Here is a 21,898-nt window from a genome sequence, read left to right as displayed (position 1 = left end):
TATGTGAATAATGTATCGGGGTCTTGAATAAATTCTCACTGTTTTTCGTTCGATGTAGAGACATGACGATGTAAAGGCCGAGAGTGGCCTTAATTTATACGGCACCTAATTTCCTTGTTTTTGAATCATTTCTAACGCTTTCAAACGTTTGGAAACTGTTGTGTGATCAACTCCTAATAATTCTGCAAGTTCATTTTGCGTCTGACATGGGTCTTCATCGAATAATGCTTCCGTCTTCAAACATTTTCAGTGCGCCAGAGCATTCTTTATCTCCAACATAGAAATCATTATTTTTAAAACGTTGAAACCAATATCTGCATGGTGTTTTTGATAGAGCACGATCGCCGTAAGTCTCCACAAGAATTCTATGTGCTTCAGCCGCAGACTCTTTTTTTTGGCACGAAATTCGACACGTTTAACGCTATAAAAAAATATGTTGTTTACACTCCGGTGAAATAACATTATACTGTCATTTCAAGCCTAATGGTGAGCTTCACGATGAAGTTGGCTGTAGTATTGCCCTATGTGAAAAGGCTAAGATAACACCATCTCCCGGGAAAGAGCGAGAACTTAGTCCCTAATAATTTCAAATATTTGTCCTAATTATTAACCGTGGATAAGGATTATGTTCTTATATCCACGAGTATAAAGAAGTAAGCCTACCTATTGCTTAAATCTTGTTTTTTTAAACTTGTATGACTAATGCACTGGGCGATTGATTTGTAAGTCAATATTTATTAAGAGATGTATTTGAATTTGTAATGTTTAATGTAGGTTATCATATTTCTACAGGGTCAAAACACCAAAAAATTATGTTACCTTTCAAAAAATGTAATGATAAATTTTAATGAATATTAAAAATAAATTTATGCATGTTTTTGTCCTTTTAAAAAGTACCAAAAAATTAACATTTGTTTTGTTTGTAGTTTTGACTATCCTTATCTGTCTACTTTTGTAATTATATTTAAAAGCCTAATTTTGGCTGTGAATTACATCACAGAATTATATCCAGGTTAATAAAATAGTATGTTTAATTATTGTTATCTGGGAATCGAACTCGGAGCCCTTATTTTGAATGGCAGTGTTTGGACTGTCGCACTATTATAATTCACTAATATTTTTTTGTGAATTCTAACTTCAGCTATATATTATTTTAGAAAATCTTTTTTTTATTATGTCGTAAATTTAAAATAAATATCAATGAAATTTTTTTAATTTCTTCGTCGATTAAATAAGTACAATTTATGAAATAAATAATTTTGTTATTGATTATTTTTATAATTTCTTTATGCAATTTTCATAAAATCGATCTTTCTGCTTTTTTTGCTCGACTAGCTTGTAGGTACATTTTTAATTTCTGTTGATAATAATTTTATTCAAAATACAGATTTGCATTAAATTAAACTTAATTTACCCCGTTTTTTGCATAATTAGCTTGCCTTAATTAGCAAACACCAAATAATTATAATATACACTTTGTGTTATGGTAAATTTAATAACTGTAAAAAATATTTGTATTAGATATAATTAATAGGTATCTGATTGAAACAATATACACTCAAACAATGTTCACAAGTAGTATATTGAAGCTACATAATCGTCGGGTTTCTAGAACTATGTAGTTGGTAACTACAAATTTTTGAAAAATGTAATGTCTTCATAACTGGCACCAAATAATCTTTGTTAAAAGGTAAATAAAAATATTTCATATTTTATGAGTACATTTTTTTTTTGAGTTTTAATTGAATTGTTGCTTTGGGATGAGCTTTTAAATTTAAAAATGCAATATCTCACAACTAATAAAATGTTTGTTACTAACTTGTTCCAGAAAGCCGACGATATGTACATTTTTAAGTAGAACGAATTGAAATCATATTAAATAATATAACTCTGTTTTTAGTTTGTTTAAAATCACTAAAATAAATTAAATATGCTGACCAGTTTCAGAACACGGCTGTTTCTTTGTCAAGGTTTAAAAATAAACTAACACAGAAGCTGGGGCATGAGTTGCACTTTAAGGAATAAATTACGGATTGCTTTAGTGATTTTTAGCTATATTATTTAGCATGGGAAATCACAAAATTGGTGCTTGAAATATGAAGGATACACACGGCTAAATGGGCTTATTGCATTTTTTTTGTTGAGATATTAATGCCATTTTCTTCTACTGAATGAGTTCAATCAAATGGAATATTAAAAACTAACAAAAAGTGGCTTCCCGTCTAGTAAATTGTATGAAATAAATATGGGGTCGCAGGTGCCGAAAAACAGTCAAATCAAGTCAATTCGAGGAAGGTTTTTTTAATAGAAAATAGACATTTTTGTTTCTTATTTTCTGTAATTGTATGTAAAAATATATATTACTTTAATTAAAACCCTATTTTATTAAGTACATGAACAAAGTGTCCCACAAATACAGTTTTTATCCTTCTTTTGCTCACCTGTAAAATCAATTATTTGTTTATGAGCTTTTTCTTGTCGTACACTCTTCATATTAATTTTATATGAAATTGTATTTTTAAATGACATTTTAAATATTAAAACAGTAAAAATCACTTTGTATTGCCTAATCACTTTCTCTGTATATTTTGGTTGAGTTTGTATTATCACCTGTTGATCAATAGTACGTGTACCCGAAACTAGTTGGTAAATTGTAATAAACTCGTATGCAAAAAAATACAAAATGATTTTTATTATTTTAACTGAAATCATGTTAACGCGATTAAATGGTAATTTGAAGCTGTTCATTCCCGTGCACAATTAACTAAAAATGTCCATTTATAATCTTCATTTGATAACATGATATGAAATATATATATACACTCACCTCAAATGGAACAAGATGAAGGAAAGACCGACGCCTCGAAACACAGAGCCAATGACAGGGACTGTCCTTATCGTGCAAGAATTGTGCTCCGCACCATGGAAAGGATCAACTATGGCTAACACGACTCGGGTATCAAATGAGGGGATCCAAGTTATTGCCGACGGCGCGGTTAAAATAATTCAGTGGAATTTGGGCCGCTGCAAAGCGGCACAAGAAGAAGCATTCGCCAACAGGATGGAAGCCGATATACTGCTGCTTCAAGAACCCTACACGGGCAATTCTGGCAGAATTAAAACTTCAGGAGTTACTGTTTTTCAAACAGTGACATCTTCCAAGCCAATCTGCAAAGCAGCAGTAGTCTTTTGCAAATCCAATTTGTGTGGTATTTTGTTGAGTAAATTTAGTGATTCCAATACTACACTGGTGAGAATAGCCACAGAAGTCGGACCTGTTATTATTGGATCCATATATATTGAACCCAACTCTGACATCTCTCCAATCCTCAATAAGCTGAGACATCTCAAGACTAACAATATTCTTATTGGAGGAGACCTGAACGCTAAAAATGTTTGGTGGGGTAGTACGAGAACAGATCGGAGAGGGGAAGAAGTTGCAGATTTTTTCTCGGAACTAAATCTGCATACCTTAAATAATGGCAATCAGCCTACTTTCGATACCTACCGTGGAAACCGTCACTTAAAGAGCGTTATTGACTTGACATTCTGTTCCACTAGCTTATTAGACAGTGTTGATAAATGGAAGGTGGAACCCAACTTTAATCAACTCAGTGACCACAATCCTATTTCTTTCGAAATTTCTGCTAGAACATGGAACCCTACGGATTCAAAAACTGCCATTTACAATACCAAAAAAGCTAATTGGGAGAAATTTTCTAAAGACATAAAATGCCAACAAAGGATTCGAAAAATAACAAAAGAATCGTTTTCCGAATGTAAAAACACGCTTGACTTGGAAACAAAAATTGCCAATTTGATGGACATATTAAGTGAATCGTGCAAGGCAAGCATACCAATTAGAAAACCTTATAAAAGGAAACCCTGCCCATGGTGGAGCGTCGAACTTGACAAGCTTAAAAAAATTGCGATAAAATGTAAACACAAGCTCCAGAACTCAGGAAGAATTAGAAGAGAGACAATAACACTTCCTGAGTATTTAAAAGCAAAACAAGATTACAAGAACGCTATAGAAAATGCCAAAACCGAGTCATGGAAAAGTTACTGCGCTTCACAAGACAGGGAAACAGCATGGACTGCAATTCACAGAGTGCTGATTAAAGGAAGAAGGAACATCCCATTAGCTACCCTGAAAGACGGCAGCGAACATCTAGCATCGGCTGAGGAAACTGCCGAGCGACTACTACGGAAGTTTTTTCCAGACGATGATACGCAGCAAGAAACTCGAGAACAAATCGAAATCAAACGGATGGCAGAAGTAATACCTTATACTGATGACGATCCACTATTCACGGAAGAAGAGATAGAAGATATAATAACAAATATAAATTCGAGTAAGGCACCGGGAGAGGATCACTTCACCGCTGATATTTGCCTTCATTTTTTTAACGTGGATAGATCATTAGTAACAAGTTTGTATAATGCATGTCTTAGAATAAGTCATTTTCCAACTCGCTGGAAAATTGCAAAGATCATAGTTATACCAAAACCAGGAAAGGATGACTTACAAGATATCAGATCCTACAGACCGATTGGCCTCATTTCAGTGTTTGGTAAGGTGCTGGAAAAATTGATCATCAATAGAATAAACTGGAATTTTCATCGTCAAGGTAAGTTAAGTTCAAAACAATTTGGATTCACCCCTCAAAAATCTACGGAAGATGCTCTCAACGCTTCCGTCAAGATAATTAGAACGGCGCTGCATGATAAAAAAATATTAATAGCGATCTCACTCGACATCCGCGGAGCCTTCGATAATGCTTGGTGGCCATTCTTGATGTGCCAACTAAGTAGGAAAAGGTGCCCTCGAAACCTGTTTATGCTTGTAAAAAGTTACCATCACCAAAGAAGAGTTAAATTGTCACACTTTGATGCTGCACTTGAGAAAATCACGACCAAGGGGTGTGTTCAGGGATCCTCATGTGGACCAAGTTTTTGGAACTACATTGTAGATGATGTCCTTCAGAAGGATTTAGGCCGTGGAGTCGAACTGACTGCATTTGCAGATGACCTCCTATTAATAGTTGTAGAAGACAAAATAAATGAACTCGTAAAGAAAACGGAAGATGCTCTAGAGATTATAACAAAATGGGGATTAAAAGCCAAACTAAATTTTGCTGAAGAAAAAACAAATGCAATGTTCATTTCTAGAAGAAAAGACCAGCAGCCCATCATCCACATGAATGGAGTCCGGTTGGAATTCGTCGATCATTTTAAAGTTTTAGGTATAACCATAGACCGCCACCTGAATTGGTCTAAACATATTGACAATGTTTGTAAAAAAGCTGCGGCTATTACAAACAAACTTGTTCAGGCCGCTAAACCAACATGGGGTGCATCACCGGAGGTAATGCAGCAAATGTACGTAGGAGCGGTCGAGCCCCTGATTACATATGCTTCAAGTGTGTGGGTAGATGCGGTAAATAAAAAATATAACAGGAAGAAATTGGACTCCATTCAGAGACAAATTGCCATCAGGTCTTGCAAGGGCTATAGAACAATCTCCTTGGTGTCTGCTCAGGTTCTTAGCGGCTTCATGCCACTCGATCTTAGAATCAAGGAGCTTGCAGAAGCTTATGAGGTCAAGAAGAGTCTCACTCTGCAAGACTTGCCAACTGACAGGTTTTATCAGGGAACCGGAAATTTTTTCTCCCTTCCTCATCCCGCGGAGCGATACCAGATAGACTATGGATTCAATGACCAAACGCTGCCTGACATGAAAGAGAACGAATTGAGGATCTTCACTGATGGCAGTCTTTTAAATGGCAAAGTAGGTGCAGCATTTGTACCCTACGATGGCGTAAGAGAACTGCCTGCCAGGAAGTTTAAACTCGATCACTTTTGCTCAGTATTTCAGGCTGAAATATACGCTATTAGAGAATCTATAGCTTACGCTTTAAAAAAACCGCCTAATAGATGGAAACATATAACGATTTTGACAGACTGTAAATCATGTATTCACGCGATTGCGGATCGTAATTCGGTGAACCCAATGGTCATGAGTATACGAACTGATATCCAGATATTAAAAAATCGATCGCAAAATGTGTACATTGGCTGGATTCGAGGACACTGCGGAATAATTGGCAATGAAAGAGCTGACGAAAAGGCTCGGGAAGCAACATTAAAAAAAACAGTTCCTGATTTTGCTGACTTCCCAATAAGTTTTGCTAAGAGAAAAATAAGAAGCAGAACTTTACAGCTCTGGAATGATCGCTATTTAGCAGAACCCACAGGAAAGGTAACAAAAATGTTTTTTCCATCTATTTACCATGCTTTTGAATTTAGGAAACTGCAGCGTGCAGGATACGAACTCACACAAATCCTGACAGGACATGGCGGATTTATGAGTTATTTACACAGATTCAAAATATCTGAGATCAACACTTGCCCATGCGATGATGTTACTCTCCAAGATGTCTCCCATCTATTGATGCATTGCCCCTTTTTTAGTCTGCAGAGAATGCAACTGGAGGCGCGATGCAGAAGTCTAAATGAGGATTTACACGACGTGCATGTAGTGATTAGTCACAGGGACTTGTCAAGAGAGGTATCATTATACATGACAGATATAGTGAAGGCAATAAAAGGTATCAATGATAGCAGGACACCAAATGCCGAACACTGTTCAGGTGGATCGGAGGATCTGTTGACGAATGGCAACGGTCCGCCTTCTTCTGACGAGTTTTCTGTCCTTACCTCTTGAAACAGGTCACAGCCGAGACATCTTACTGATCCTTTTATAAAGTGACGAAATAAAGTTTTTCAGTAAAGTAAATATTTTTAAGTAAACAAGTTAATGGCTGTCGCTTTGAAGTGTATATTAACCTTGTACATTGCAAGCAAGGTATTGAATAATGCAACTTCATATATAAAAAAAAAAAAAATGGAACAAGATGCTAGTGTTTAGAGGTGGAGTTTGTTTTACAATGTGAAAGTTCGGTGGTTTTTTAAAAAAATATTTGTCAATATACCATCAAACTAAGCCAGGAATTTCTGTTAGTTAATATTTTGATTTTATATTAAAATGGATTGTTTTCTGCTTGTGTAAATAATATAATACCTTTGTGATTTGAATAATGCGCTTTTCATGGTAACAATTGCAATATTGCGTTTGTGATTTTAAAATGTGTTCATGTGAATTGATTATGTTAACACAATTTGTATTTTGAGATTATTATTTCACTTTTACTTGTAGTAATTTATTGAAGTTATAATATTTCATATTTTTCATTTAATTTGATAATATTTTAACTAAATTTAAATCTCTATAGACTGCTGTTGGATATAACCTTCAACGCAATTGATATACGCTACATTGTTACACAATTACAGCATGTCTAATAATTTGTTACATAAAAGCGTGATGTTGAGTTTAGGGTCTATGAAATATTGTAGTGTAAAAACATATTTTTAATGAATGTTTCATGTCAACCTTACTGGGAATCAAATCTGAGATCTCTTGCATGATTATAAACGCCAACCACACCACAATACAGACTAATTATAAATAAGTTGATTAAATAGTTCAGTTCAACAATACTTCACTTCCTCATTGATGAAATATGTTTCACAAATATTTGTTTGAAGTAAAATAGCTCTAGTATCTTTATTGTTGTAGGGGAATTTTTTATATTTGTTCTCATTGTCAATCAAAGCTCTGAGTCTTGACTAAGAATTGATTTTTTTCTTTTTAATTTCAAGACTTGCCTTGGCTTGTTTTGATATGATTTTTTCTTCAATATTAAAAATACATCATTATCAAAGAAGACATACTCTTAATCAACAAGTTTTTTATGTATATTCTTTGATTGTCCTTTTGTTGTATACAATTGCTTGATTTTTTTATAATAATCATTCATTGATAGATTAGCTTTTCAATCCTGACTATGACACATAAAAAAAACAGATTTCCATAAGCAATCTGTGAAATAGAAATAGTCGAGTTAAATTTGCATTTTTAAAATTCTATACCATATATTTATTTGTTAAAGTTATGGTTTCCTAAAAGAGTGGTGCCGTCATTTAACAGCTGTCATGTAGCGGTGGACGAAATCATTAAGGGCTAGTTCAGACATGGCGAGAACCGCATGATTTACAACCGCCACGTTTCTTATTATGTAACTGAGATCGTTTACGACTTCCTATGACTCTTTACCTTCCATTAAACCTACTAATAATGCTAAGTATGTCCATTTTCCAAAATAAGGTAGTAAAATGAGGTAATCACGGCCGCTAGATACCAACACCCCTCTCTTTAAGTGGACATGTCTGGTCACTGTTAAGACGGCCGTCTCGTTACGCTCACCACATTTCGGCACATCATGGCCGCAAGATAACAGCACCGCTTTCTAGGAAACCATAGCTTAAGAAAACTTTTTACTCTACTATAAACTATTTAGCACTATAATTTATGGAATTGTGATGATTCAAACTGCAATTCTTTATAAAATGCAGATAAATAAATATGTTATATGAATTATAATTTAAAAATGTAGAATGTGTTCATTTTGTTTAGTGCACATTCCATGCTTTTTTTAATACATTTTTAGATACATATATTTTTTAGGAAGCGTAAGATGTTTAAAATGAATGGAATAATTGTGATTATCTGATGTAAAATAATATTTTTTATGTGTTGTATATACATGAGGCGTGTTAAAACGAAAACGGCAATCTCCACCATTGGTCTGGAATGAGTTAGATGTGGTGATGGATAGAGAAACAAAAATACTATTGACAATTGGAAAGGTTTCGGAGCATAAATGGCGGAGGCAGTATCTTATACATTTTTGACTCAATATATTTAATACTGCAACAACAACGGCAGTCTCCTTTACGTTACAGAATAAAAACCAATAAACTAAACAAAACTCTAGCACCACATTTCAAAAGTGTCAATTTACAGAGTAATTTCTGCCATCAATTATTAACTAAAATAATAAATTATCCTTGCAATCTAGGAAAAGTAAAATAGTGGACAATACCATCTTTGTTTTAACACGCCTCACATATTTATTTTAATTTCTTGGAATTGACTGAAATTCCTATTATTTAAACATAATTTTAATTCACATATATACAAAAATAATTATAGTGTCCTCTTCACTATTCTATGGAGGTCTGTACAGTGTTCAAATTTTTTTTCTTCGTTGACATGTCTTTTTGATATTTATATTTCTGTCCTCAGTCCTCTATCTCATTCTTATTTTTATTTGTCTTTATTGCCATGTCAAAATTTCTAATCACAGCGGTAAATAACATTACAGAACACTTGGGTTTGAAAAATATCACATTTAGCTGTACAATTTTGCTGGGAATCATACCAGGAAAATCTGTACGTAATGTAAACCATCTTAGCCATTATAACACCAAGAAAGCTGTTTTTAAAGAAAATTAATTAAAAATCCGTTATTTTTTATGATAAATTTAAATGAATGAATATAAAATATTTAATTTGTATGTTTATCTAATTAATCAATTCTCCGATATTGCGGGGTAATTCCTACAACTAGGTAACTTAAAAATCAGCATTTGTGAGTTATCCACGAAATATCACAAGTCATGCATTCATGGAGGACGATACAAATATATTTCTTTTTAGTGGGTAACTCGGAAATGGTGATTTCGAAGTTATCTAATTGTAATTACTCCATGATAAAATATGTCTATTAAACAATTAATGGCCATTTGCACCACAAAAAGGTTTAAAATTATCAAAGCTAAATAATTGTTGCATTATTTTCAAAAGAAACGAGCAAAACAGATTGTTTTATCATGCAATTCATTTTGTCAATGAGCAAGTTCAGTAGTTATTAAAGTTATGTGATTACTCCACCTGTGATGTCGTGAGTTGTCTTCGATGAGCTGTGCTGACATTTAAAAGTAGCACCTGTAGCTATCAAAGTAAACTAAACGTTGAAAAAAAATGGCTACCCGGAAATCTTTTACAACACTAAACAACGCTATAATTAATTGTTCACAGAAACTTACGACGTCTCAAAATAGTTCATTTTTATTAATTTTTAAATACATTTTTGAGTAACTTTACCTTACAATTAAATGCTCTTTTTTACCGCATGTAAGAAAACTCGGTTATTTAACTTTTATTTAATTTAAGTTTGCGCCTAGCTCTTAGTCAGAAATCTTACTTCTTTTTATTTTTAAAGCACACAAATTTATTTACCGCTAATTAATTAAATTAAATACAACTGCATTTCTAACACGAAGTACCCAACTCGCGAAACGTGTATTCTTTATGACTGGTGTAATGGCATTTATATATTTTATGTAGTTATTACCAAAGTAAAAAACTAATTCTATTTTATACGTTTTAAAGAATTTTTTGTGTAACTTGTATTGTACTTTTTTTTATACTCGTTATTAAATTTCCAATTTGATAGTCCCAAAAAAATTGTAAGGTAAATTTGTATTTTTCATTTGCGCTATTTTTCTAAGGTAATTTAGTGTCGTCATAACTTGCAGTGTACTAATTAGTTATAAAGTGCAAAGTTTTGACAGTCAGTAAATCAATTTATTCTCACAATGTTTGAGTTTATTACGAGTAGCCGAATGTTAGGAAATTCACACCCAGCCAATAAATACAATAATTTCATGCGGACCATCAAATTGCACTCTTTTATGAACAACTTGTACGATTTACAGCGTTAAAAAATATGCTTACATACAGTTTTAAAAAACAATAAGATGCTGTGTTGAGTGTATATAATTAAATTAAAAAATAACCCCGTTTTAACAATCTTATATAAAAAAACATGTATCTATCATATTATGATGTAAAATATTATTGTAGATAGGAACGTTGGTCCTTTCAAGGTCTATTCTGGACACTAGTATATAAGTTATTATATTTTGATTGTTTCAATATTATACTTGTCACTGTAAAATTTGCTACAGTTGCAAAATAAATGAATTTGAAATCAATTGTTTATTTATTTATTCATTTTTTATATCGTCCGCAGAACTGAAATGCTGTATAAAAAAGGACAAAGTGTTCAAGAGAGAGAAAATAATGTATGAAATAAATTGTATTTCATGCTTTTGTTAATATACAGTAGTCTCTCGGTAATCCGGTAGACAGCGCTTTGTGACTATTCACTGGTTCTATTACGTCACCCTTTTCTTCTCTCTAAACCACAAACTGCAATTTGAATGTTTTAAATTATTTAAATTAAAAGAAAATACAACATTTCATTAACTGTACATTTTTTATTACAACAAAAACAATTCAATAAAAATTCATGTGTTCCAACTTTTTTAAACATCGGTTTTTTTTCATTATGCTTATATCAAAGAATATAATCAAATAAAGTTTTTCAATATAAAATAATATAACACATTGAATTCCTCTATGAAGGCTACAAATAGACAAGTCATGCATTCAAATCATCATAATATGATTCTAATGAATCTTGACTTGCCTATTTGTGGCATTCATGGAGTAAGATACAAAAATGTGTTTTTAGTGGGTAACTCAAAAATGCAAATTTTGAAGTTACCTAGTTGTAGTAATTACCCCACGATATATTGTTGTGGCCTTCTCAAAGATTGTTTATGGACATGTGGCAGTGCCGCAGATTTCGGATCAAGGGTTCGAGGTTCAATCCTCGCTCTACCACAGCTTGTTAACAGAAAAGGGGTCCCAAAATTGAAAAACTTTGGAAAAATTAGGTTTTCCGACAAGTGTTTCTTAATCCGAATAATCTGATTAATGTAACCAATTATTTGCATCATTTAATTGAAATAAAGCATTTTTTACACAATCACAGGAATTGTTAACACATGGTAGTATTATGATGACTTTCCACTTTCTAACAAATCTTTGGCTTCGTTGATCTTAGCTGCAAGGAGAGGGGAACCGCCTCTATCTGGATGATTCAAAGACATGATCTTCTTGTGAGCATCTTTTACCTGACAACAGAAAGAAAAATGTGTTTTTTGGGGAATCAAAAATATTTTGAGTTTTTCCAAATAGACAAGGACTGGATTTCACTTCCAGGGAGTTGTCAAGATTAAATGGTATTTATTTATTTAATAAACGTCCAGAGGGCTCTTACAATATCGATGGTCCCAATGTATACTATCGGATCTACATTCTGCGAGGTTTACAGAAGAGCAAAAACATTCTTGATATTTTTTTAAAGAGGCTATCAGATACTGTAGAATTGCCAAACATATGTCTATCGTATTTAAATAGACGCTATTAAGAAAGGGATACTGCGATGGTTTAGACATGTGGAGTATAAATGGACAGCGAAAGAACGCCTCAAAAGATTTTACAATACGAATGTTGATGGATGCGGGAAACGAAAAAGACATGGCACCAAATACTTGAAAAAAAACAAGTCGAAATTCAAAATAATCGGCATGCGTGGCGAGATCAGTATGTAAAGATTATAGAGTGGCGTTCTATCCTAGTTTTCTGTAGGCCAATCGATAAAGACGATTTACAATTAGCCATCACTCAATGCATTGGAAAAATAGGTGAGTGGATGGCTGAAAATCGGCTTATCCTTAATGAATCAAAAACAGAAAACCTTTGGGTAGCCACGCCAAGAAGGCAACATATGTTAAAAGATCCCTTCTCAGACAATGGATCTGATATTATACCCGCTGTTAAGCTTTTAGGCGTTTACATTGACGCCAAACTTTCGCTTGAAAAGCAAATCAGCAAGACAGTCAGTGCTTCTTTCTACCAGCTGAGGCAAATTAAGCGTATCAGAAAACAATTACCTGAGGCGACCCGTCTCTTATTGAACGCATTTGTGATATCAAGAGTGTATTATTGCAATGGAATATATGCTGGCTTACCTAAATATAAAATGGAGCGATTGCAGTCCATTCTGAATGCAGCTGCCAGGTTAATCTTTGGTGTATCAAAGTACGATCATATTACACCGTTGCTTCAATATCTTCACTGGCTACGTTTTCCAGAAAGAGCCGAGTACAAGCTGTGTTGGTTAATGTACAAGGCAATGCATAACATGGCTCCTCAATACCTTAAGGAACTCTGCGTTCCGGACAAGCTGGCAGATAGGCGCCTCTCTCTGGTCAGCCTCCTGTTCTGCTGTAGGGAACGAGATACAACCTCATGCACGCAATCAGAGTTCCAAATTTGACGATAGGGCTTTTGCAATAGCTGGACCTTTGGCGTGGAATGCTCTACCTCCAGAAGCTCGAAATTGTGCAACAGAATTGCTTTTCAAAAAAAAATTAAAAACTTATTTATTTGTGAAATCGTTTCCTGATTTGAAAAGTGGTCTTTTTAGATGTAATTTTTAGAAGTACAAACATAATATTTGTATTACATGATTTATAAAATTTGTCTATAAGCAAATAGTAATTAAGAATTAGCCTGTAGACAGACCTTATTTAGTTTTTTAAATTAAGTATAATGTATAGCGCCCTTGAAGTGATTACTCACGAAAATAGCGCTATAAAAATTGTCGAAATTCATTACTATTATTATTATTATCCTCTCTGCCCCTACAGCAAAACGATGTCCTGGTTGTGTTTGTTTAATTATTTACAGTGCCCAGTTACAGTAAAAAACACCCAATCTCGAGAAGAAAAAAAATGTAATACAGAGAATGAACCCTGAATTTCCAGAACAATATTAAACAAACCTTAAGTTTTGAAGCAGTTGGACTGATTCCGAGTATTAATGAAGCCTCTCTTCTGGTCATCTTTGGCTCAAATCCCCCTTTGTAATATCTGGAATTCGCAAAAGATTCTGCGTCTAATTTCGGCATACTTTTGAGGGCTTCATTCATTTTTTGCGCCATGTTCGGAAGATGGCGGGAAATCATTCGCCCGGCGAGGCCGACCGCAGCTAAACCTAAACCAGCTACAATAACAGAACTTGCCTGCAAATGAAAATAGACACGTATATGATTTAACTACTAATAAAAATAATTACGCAATAATTAAAACGTGAAGTTAACCTAAAAACAAAACCGAATAAATATTATTAAGTGAAGTGAATTTTCTGTACATTAAATAGAATAGTCACCATTTTGCGAATAAAATTAAGTCACTTTTATTACTGCAACCAACTGATAAATATTATGTAATAATGTTAATAAATGTCAAAATAACGTCGCAAAAATAACAACTCTTCCGACATTGCTTCATTAGATTTTTAAAATTTTTCACGACCTTCAGCAAATGTCAAAAATCATAGACTAGTTAAGACTAAATGATCAACAATCAAAGAAAATGAAATATTGGTTTGTAAAAAGTTTCTTTATTGCCAAGGAGCTGCAAGTTTTTAAAAACTGTTTTAGCTTGCTTTTGCTTTATAGAAAAAGAAATTTTAACAATTGTCTATTATTGCCATGTAACAAAATTAACAAATTTGAAATTTATTTCGAAACAAATGCCGATAGATTGAAGTGTTTTTGTCTTTGACATAGTTCTCCAAATTTCTTTTCAAGTTGTTCGTCATGGCAGGGGACCAGGCACAATTTTATCAAATTTTAAGTACCCTCCTCGCCACCGACAATGATATTAGGACACAGGCTGAGGTTTGTATTTCTGTTATTTATTCCTTTTATTTATAAATTTTTCACGTCATGTCAATCACTGCGTACTTCAATCTTCACCAACCAATTTTAAATGTCGCCCGAAAACGTGCTTTTCCGGCATGTGTTAATTTGCGAATTACGGCTAATGATGCGTGTACCGCGTGTCCGCGTAATTAAAAACTTAAGTTTCGCGTTTCTCCCGTTTTACTTCACTTTTGCAACCGTAAACATTTGAATGTCTTGTCGAATTCCTTTTTCAATTTATGTCCTCATTTGTCATCCGCATGACGCGCCGATTGCCGCGTTTTTATTGGCGTTAGCGATCCTTTGAAACTTTCGTCTTGAATCACTTTCGATTCTTTTTAATACTTTTATTTGGGATATTTCGGATGCCAAGTACCTTAAAATGTAAGTTATTCGTATATTAATTGTGAAATACGCAGCTTTGGCGGTATATAAACGCCCAAACAGCTGTAATTTCTTAGAATAGTCAGCCGTTCACACAATGTGTTCTATTTATAAAACACAACACGTGTTAAATTTTTTGATCGGCTTCACTAAGTAGTCGATACACGTTAAGCAGAAATCCGTTCGAGAATTGAATTCCATCATTTTTAAATTAACGGACATGATTCATCTTACATTCTACCGCGACATTAGGTTGATTGTTTTGACCTATTTTTCTAGTATAACCTAGTTCCCATGGAAATAGTTGTGTCGTCGATGTTTTTATAGTATTATGTCAGATTATTTTTTGCGTAACATAAATATTAAACAATTATTATGCTTTAATTATTTTTTAATTAATCTACCCAAAATACATTTGGCCTACAGGCTAAATTTTTTTTTCGCTCATACAATTTTTTATTATGTCACTTAATTACTTTTTTTTTGTAATCATTTTTATTTAAGAAGGTAAACATGAACAGAAAAATATAAAAGGAAAAATAATGAAACCCACTAAACCGGCTTGTCAGCAGGTTTCTTATTTTTCCTTTACAAAGAAAAATGTTAGATAAATTATATAATTAAAAAAAATAATATAAACATTATTAAGAACTAAAAGCATATTTATTTTCACACAAAATTTATGTACAAAAAGATGATTGTTAACATAAAATAATAATCAATATAAAGCCTTGTTACATATGACCCATTTAAATATTTTTTCCTTAAAAGTTTTATCAACATTTTCTTTTAAGATCTGCTTAGGAATTTCATTAAAAAAATTAGTAATTGTATAATGAAGTGTTCTTTGGCCATACTTGTTAATATACCTAGGTACTGACAAGCTTTTACGTTGTGCTAGCCTTGTATTGTGTATACAGGGTGTTGGTTAAACCCTGTCACATCCATAACCACGATGATCGGTATGAGCAAGAAGACATATTGACACATTAAAATATTTTTTTAGAAGGAATAAAATTTTTAAAAAAAAATATCAAAAAAGCAAATGGTTGCTTACTTCTGCAGGGGTGAAACGAGGAGGGGGGGAGGGGAGAGTGATACTGCGCCGCGCTCCCCTAACTTCTCCCCTGCAGAAGTAAGCAACCATTTGTTTTTTTTTAATTTTATTTTTAAAAATTTCCCTTCTAAATACTTTTTTATGTTTGCTAATATGTCTTCTTGCCCATACTGATCATCGTGGTTTCAGATGTGACGGGGTTTAAAGAACAACCTGTATATATATACCTCTTCTGGTAGTTACTATCAAATCGATAGTTCCTTCAGCGATTTGGGCTTCTCCATGGTCACGATACATTGTCCTCTCAAGGCCTCCTTATTTTAAGAGACAGGAAAAAGTCACATAGGACTAAGTCCAGTGAATAGGGTGCTTGGGGTATCAATGAGGTTTGTTTTTTTTGTACAAACATCGCGGACGTGCCGCGAGTCTTGGGTATTTGTCGTTTTTTGCTCTGGAATAATCTTGAAAATTTGCTGATCACACCAAAATGCATCTTACTAGTTTGTCTGTCAACAACTAACTACGCTTTAGCGATTAGACTACACCGTGTGTAGCGCACAATTGTAGTACTACAGTGAGTTGAAGTGAACAATGGGCACACTTTATACCGTGTGGACACTGCAAATGTGTCTTAACACAGTTTGTTATCGGGCACACTTGCACAATTGTAGTCTTCACTCATTGTGGCATATGAAGATGGCCCCAAGGTGTACCAACCTAATAATTTTGTTTTGATAATAGATAACAATAATATTATGATGAATAATATTGAAGAGGGCAATACGATGGCTAATTTTGCGGTTACATTGTAAATTAGGACTTGGTGCCTACACCGAAATGTTGAAAAATCAATTGAATACATGGAAAATTATTAGTGATATCGTCATGCATAAAAATATAATGAACTCGATAAGATTTTATTATGAAATTCAAATTTATTGTCAAACGGTACCTAGATGTTAGGGTGGTATATTACTGATTACCATGATAAACACCTCGCTACAACTTCGTACATTACACGCTAACAACACCCTGAAGCTAACTTTATAAAATAAAATTTTAGTTACTAAAACACCCACTAGGCGGGTCGCTCGTACCATACCGCACACTGTAGCTAACTTCACACAATACAATTTTAGTTAGTAAAACACCCGCCAGGTTTGTACTGTATACGTTGTGCGCACATTTTAAATTGAATGATTTTCTATTGCTACTCCAAAATGGATCAAAATTGTTATATTAACGATAAACATATGTATCAATCTAGGAAAAGAAAAGCTCTTACAATTACAAAACTTAAATTTGAAATCAACGGTCAGCCATTACACCACAGAGGCTGGCAATATTTTAATATGTGGTCTTATTTTCACTATACTAGGAATCTAATATTTATGTCACTCTTTAGAACAATTGAATTTTATTGGTTCACAAAAGTATCAATGAGTTGACCTTTAAAGATAAATGTTATCTTATTCCGTTCCAAATATACCTAAAATTTTATTGCTGCATGGCAACAGAACACTTATGTCTCAAAAAGCAAACATTTGTTTATGATAAAGATTCCAATCGCATTAAAATAAATGAAACTGTGTGGAAATGCAACAGAACATGCATTTTAGATGGATCTTAAAAGTTAAAAGAAAGACACCCACATTCATCATTCTGCGTAATGTTCATTCGCCGCAATTTTCGGAAGTTGTATATATCTAGTGAAAGCTCAGAGTAATATCATAAACAGAGAACACTCCGTTTTCATTTTAAATTAATTGGTTTTAAGTATGCATATTATTTTTTTGCAATAAATTTATAAATAAATACCGCTTGTAGAGATGCCATTTTGCTCTATTGCACAGAGCAATTTTTTTCAACAATTTGAATAAAAAACATTTTTTAGCGCGTTAGCCTGCCATGCAAGAGGTCTCGGGTTCGATTCCCGACATGGTTGATGTAAAATATTTATTTAAATGGGTGTTTTCACACTAGAATATTTCATAGTCCCTGGACTGGTACCATACTGGCAAGCGTAAGACTGATCATCTTACCTTCATGTAACAAAAATGATCAAGATACGCTGCGATTGGTGTACCAATGCAGTGCCCTATGCACCATTAGGTTCGGAAAGGGAACGATGATGATGATGAATAAAAAAAATAGTTAAAACAAATTACTCTGTCATTTCTTGAAGGGGTTTTTTTAATTGTATTTTAGGATGATAAAATATTAAAAAGAATTGCGAAAGTATAAATGGAAACAACCCAATGAAAATAATGAAAATCAAATTATTTTTATGCTAGATGTATTGGAATTGTTGGAAGATGAACTAAATAATTAAAAAATGAATTAGTGAAACCCGGCATTTCTATATCAGCTACAATTGACTCCGCCGCGTTTTTTGCACCGTTTGTCCCTATAAGTTGGGCAATCAATGCAAACATCAACTTTGTAATTTCTTCTGGATGCCATCTTTGCAACATTTTCCAGGTATCACATACAGTGGAACTTGGTTATTACGAGGAAGATGGGACCGGCTGAATTTGCTCGTAATAAGCATTACTCGTTATACCAGAGAAAGTTTTTTTTAAACCCAATCGCCATTGCATATTGTCACTAAGTAAACAAATAAATATACATATAGTTCATACAGATAATTAAAAACACGAAACTATTATGGATAATATAATAAATGCTTACAAACATACTACTTTCGAAATCTAAAATGTAGATAAATTAACATTCTAATTTTTCCGCAATTACACCTCAAGATTTTTCGCACCACATTCTATTTCACAAATAATGACCACTTTTTCACAAATTGAGAGACACTTCCTGCTGTTGGTAGACATGTTTATAATTCAAAGGTTTGTTTTGACTGATCTGCCATCACTTACTCTTATTGTTTATTATGCACTGACCATAAAACATAAAAAAACTGAAAAGCATTGTAAAAACCCCCTAAATAAGGATGTCATTCATTAACTACAAAAAAGTTGTAAATTGTAATGTGGTGCCGAACCGGTACTTACTGGGAAAGCTTGAATTCTTTTACATGCAATTTCAACCATGTGTGTGATATTTTTCAATGTCGGCAAAAAACACCTATAAGGTACTTAAGACACTTACGTAGTGTCCTAAACGTCATCCGATCCCAATGCCCAGCGGCATCGGTACTAAGTTAGCTGCCCGTTTAGACTTTATTACTCGGGTTCTTATTTAAAAAATTATGTTTTTAAATGATTGAAGAGTTTTTGCCCAACTTTTGACAATATTTTTGTTCAGTATGTCCGTAAAGTAGCTCGTTATAAAAGTAAATAAATGTATGGAGAAAACCATGAACTAAAATGTCGTAGATGCTTCCTCGTTACATTCGAGATCTCGCAATTTCCGTGATCGTTATAACCAAGTTCGACTGTATTCCTTTTCATGTCTCAGTTCATTGTCCCGTTATCCAAATTTCTGTTCACACAAGGTCTTGTGCTTGAACAGGACAATATTGGCCAACATCGTCCTGTCCTCGTGTGAACCCTATTGTACAAGTAAATAGAGTAAAAACTCAATCGAAATATACTATTTTTAATTTCAGGAGGCCTATTCTAACATTGCAACTGAGTCGAAGGTGAGCTACCTTCTAGCATCGTTGCAGGATGGGACCATGGGGGAGGACATCCGGCAGATGGCAGCCGTTCTGCTGCGTCGCCTGCTGTCCTCGGACTTCCAGGAATTCTACCCCAAGCTGGCCCCTGAGGCGCAACTGCAGTTCAAGGAGCACGTGCTCCGCACCCTACACGTGGAGCAGACGCAGGGCGTGCGGAGAAAGGTAGGCCCGACCACCTATCTTGGCTAACAATATTATGAATTTTGTCCAAATGTTTGTAGTCGTAGACTGGATTTCACCCCCAAGGGAGTTATTAAGATTAACATATCGACCCCTTGGAATAAAACGGTTCCAACTAACGATTTGAGTTACTGAGTGAAAACAGTTCGATTTGCAATAGTCTTTATTCCTTTGTACACACTAACTCAATATCGTTGACGGCAATCCATCATCGCATACCTCAAATTTGACCACTTTAGAGAAAGAAATCAAAACATTTTTTTATGTGTTCAGTAAAATTGTGTTTTTTTTTATATTCAGGTAAATGAAAGTAAGATTTACCTAAATGTTAAAAAAAAAAAAAAAACAATTTTACTGAACACAAAATTTTTTTTTTAAAATTTTATTTGGGAATCCAACAGTTCTACATACATATTTATAGTAAACAAACAGACATAGTGTATAAACTCAGAATCAATAACAGATTTCCACAAAGTACACAAAGTTAGTAAAGAAAATATATTACATATTATATAAATACAAATAAGTTTATATATATAATAATATTATTTTTATGTACTCATTTCATATTTCAATCTCTCGCCTTTAAAGTGTTAAAATTTGAGTTATGTGGTGTTGGGTTGCTATCGATGATATTCTGAATATTAAAGAAATTAAGGAGTGTTAAAAGTTTCAACTACATCCAGTAATATAATACAATTTGTGAAAAAAGGTCCACAAATTGTCAGATAGATTAAAAGACATCACAATTGATACCAATTACAGACAAAATATCTATATATAAGTAAAAAGGGTGCACGCATGGGTAGAAAACAGTAGAGGAGGGGAAGGAAAGGACTTAAATGGTCGTTTACATGTGGACAATTCAATAGATATGACAATATTGTCTTGTCCCAGCTCCGTGAACAGCCTCGACCGCGCGGGACAGAAAGCCGGGATGAAAACAAAATTCGGCCGCGGTTAACGCGTGAGCGCTGAGTAAATGAATAATTTCATACCAAGATGTATTGGAATTTTTGATGAACGAACTAAATAATAAAAATGATTTTTTTCTGCCTCCATTTTCGGCAAAAAAATGTGCTGTAGCGACATTCACGTCGAGCAAATCGCTATTGTTACAAAGTCCTGTCCGTGCATGTTCACCGAGGACAATGCAACTGCGGGATTAGCCTGCCCGCCTATCCCGCTGGTCTCTAGACAATTTTTGTCCCGCAAATTGTTGTTCACACATGGACAATGGTCAAATCCTGGGACAAAACAATATTGTGTTGTCCACGGCTTTTAAAGAACAAGAAGGCTCTACCAGGTACAATACGCATATTTCTGAAAAATTATATTAAAATTACAATGTTAGGCTTTTCACCTTGCACATCCAAATCACTCGACAGGATTTTATACCATTTAAACAATGACCAGAGTTAAATAGTCATCAATAATGGTAATTCCACTGTTGTATAGGTGTGCGACGTGGTGGCTGAAGTGGCCAGAAACCTGATCGACGATGACGGTAACAACCAGTGGCCCGAGTTCCTGCAGTTCCTCTTCCAGTGCGCCAGCGCTCCCGACCCCCAGCTCAGAGAAGCCGCACTCCGAATGTTCACGTAAGCGTTTTCCTTACAATCATCACATCCATCCTGCCAGGAACCGAACCCAGGACCTCGAAAATAGTAGGCGAACGCGCCAACCACTACACAACGAGGTGAACTTATCTCCACTTGATTTCCTTATTCAGGATTTTTACCTGAAAGCAGCCATTAAGTTAAAACTACTCCTGGGTTCTGGTTCTATTATATATTCAGAACTGTATTCTTCATCGGTCTGGACTCAGAATAAATATAATGCTATGTTCAGTTGACATGTTATATCGCCGATCAAAAAATATAACATTTATTAGATTTTAAATATTATGCACAAATGATTAAAAAATACTGTGAATTTCACACATTTACTTTTAAAAAACCTTTATAGATTGGCACTTGTTAGTCTCATTTCATGCTTAAAGTTTAGTAGTTCATTACAAAGGTCTTCCCAGCT

General features: G+C 33.9%; 2 protein-coding genes across 2 annotated transcripts in view; one reads left to right on the top strand and one right to left on the bottom strand.

Moving 5' to 3' along the window:
* Positions 1 to 11,230: 11,230 nt before the first annotated feature.
* On the bottom strand, positions 11,231 to 14,382 carry LOC148278580 (mitochondrial import inner membrane translocase subunit TIM14). Its single transcript, XM_088231177.1, has 3 exons — positions 14,054 to 14,382; positions 13,668 to 13,907; positions 11,231 to 11,952 (listed from the first exon to the last, which is right to left on the bottom strand). The coding sequence occupies exons 1-3, from the start codon at positions 14,054 to 14,056 to the stop codon at positions 11,833 to 11,835; spliced, it is 363 nt and encodes a 120-aa protein (XP_088087303.1). The 5' UTR covers positions 14,057 to 14,382; the 3' UTR covers positions 11,231 to 11,832.
* Positions 14,383 to 14,416: 34 nt separating this feature from the next.
* Karybeta3 (karyopherin beta 3) overlaps positions 14,417 to 21,898 on the top strand; it is a 31,936-nt gene continuing 24,454 nt past the window's right edge. Inside the window, exons 1-3 of the mRNA XM_088231175.1 lie at positions 14,417 to 14,567; positions 19,613 to 19,846; positions 21,323 to 21,465. Of these exons, the coding sequence (XP_088087301.1) occupies positions 14,487 to 14,567; positions 19,613 to 19,846; positions 21,323 to 21,465 (458 nt within the window). The 5' untranslated portion in view covers positions 14,417 to 14,486. The remainder of the gene's footprint in view (positions 14,568 to 19,612; positions 19,847 to 21,322; positions 21,466 to 21,898) is intronic.

The sequence above is a fragment of the Micrasema longulum genome, unplaced genomic scaffold, assembly GCF_059751315.1.
Source record: "Micrasema longulum isolate JH-2025_06_02 unplaced genomic scaffold, ASM5975131v1 h1tg000859l, whole genome shotgun sequence".
In the NCBI taxonomy this organism is placed as follows: domain Eukaryota; kingdom Metazoa; phylum Arthropoda; class Insecta; order Trichoptera; family Brachycentridae; genus Micrasema; species Micrasema longulum.
Note: the sequence above shows the minus strand (reverse complement) of the source record. Positions and strands in the feature narration are given on the sequence as shown.

Coding starts and splice junctions, on each gene's coding strand:
- LOC148278580 (XM_088231177.1), bottom strand. Junction 11,953..13,667: donor CAACTGCTTCAAAACTTAAG/GTTTGTTTAATA, acceptor TTCTGTTGTCAG/GTAAAAGATGCTCACAAGAA.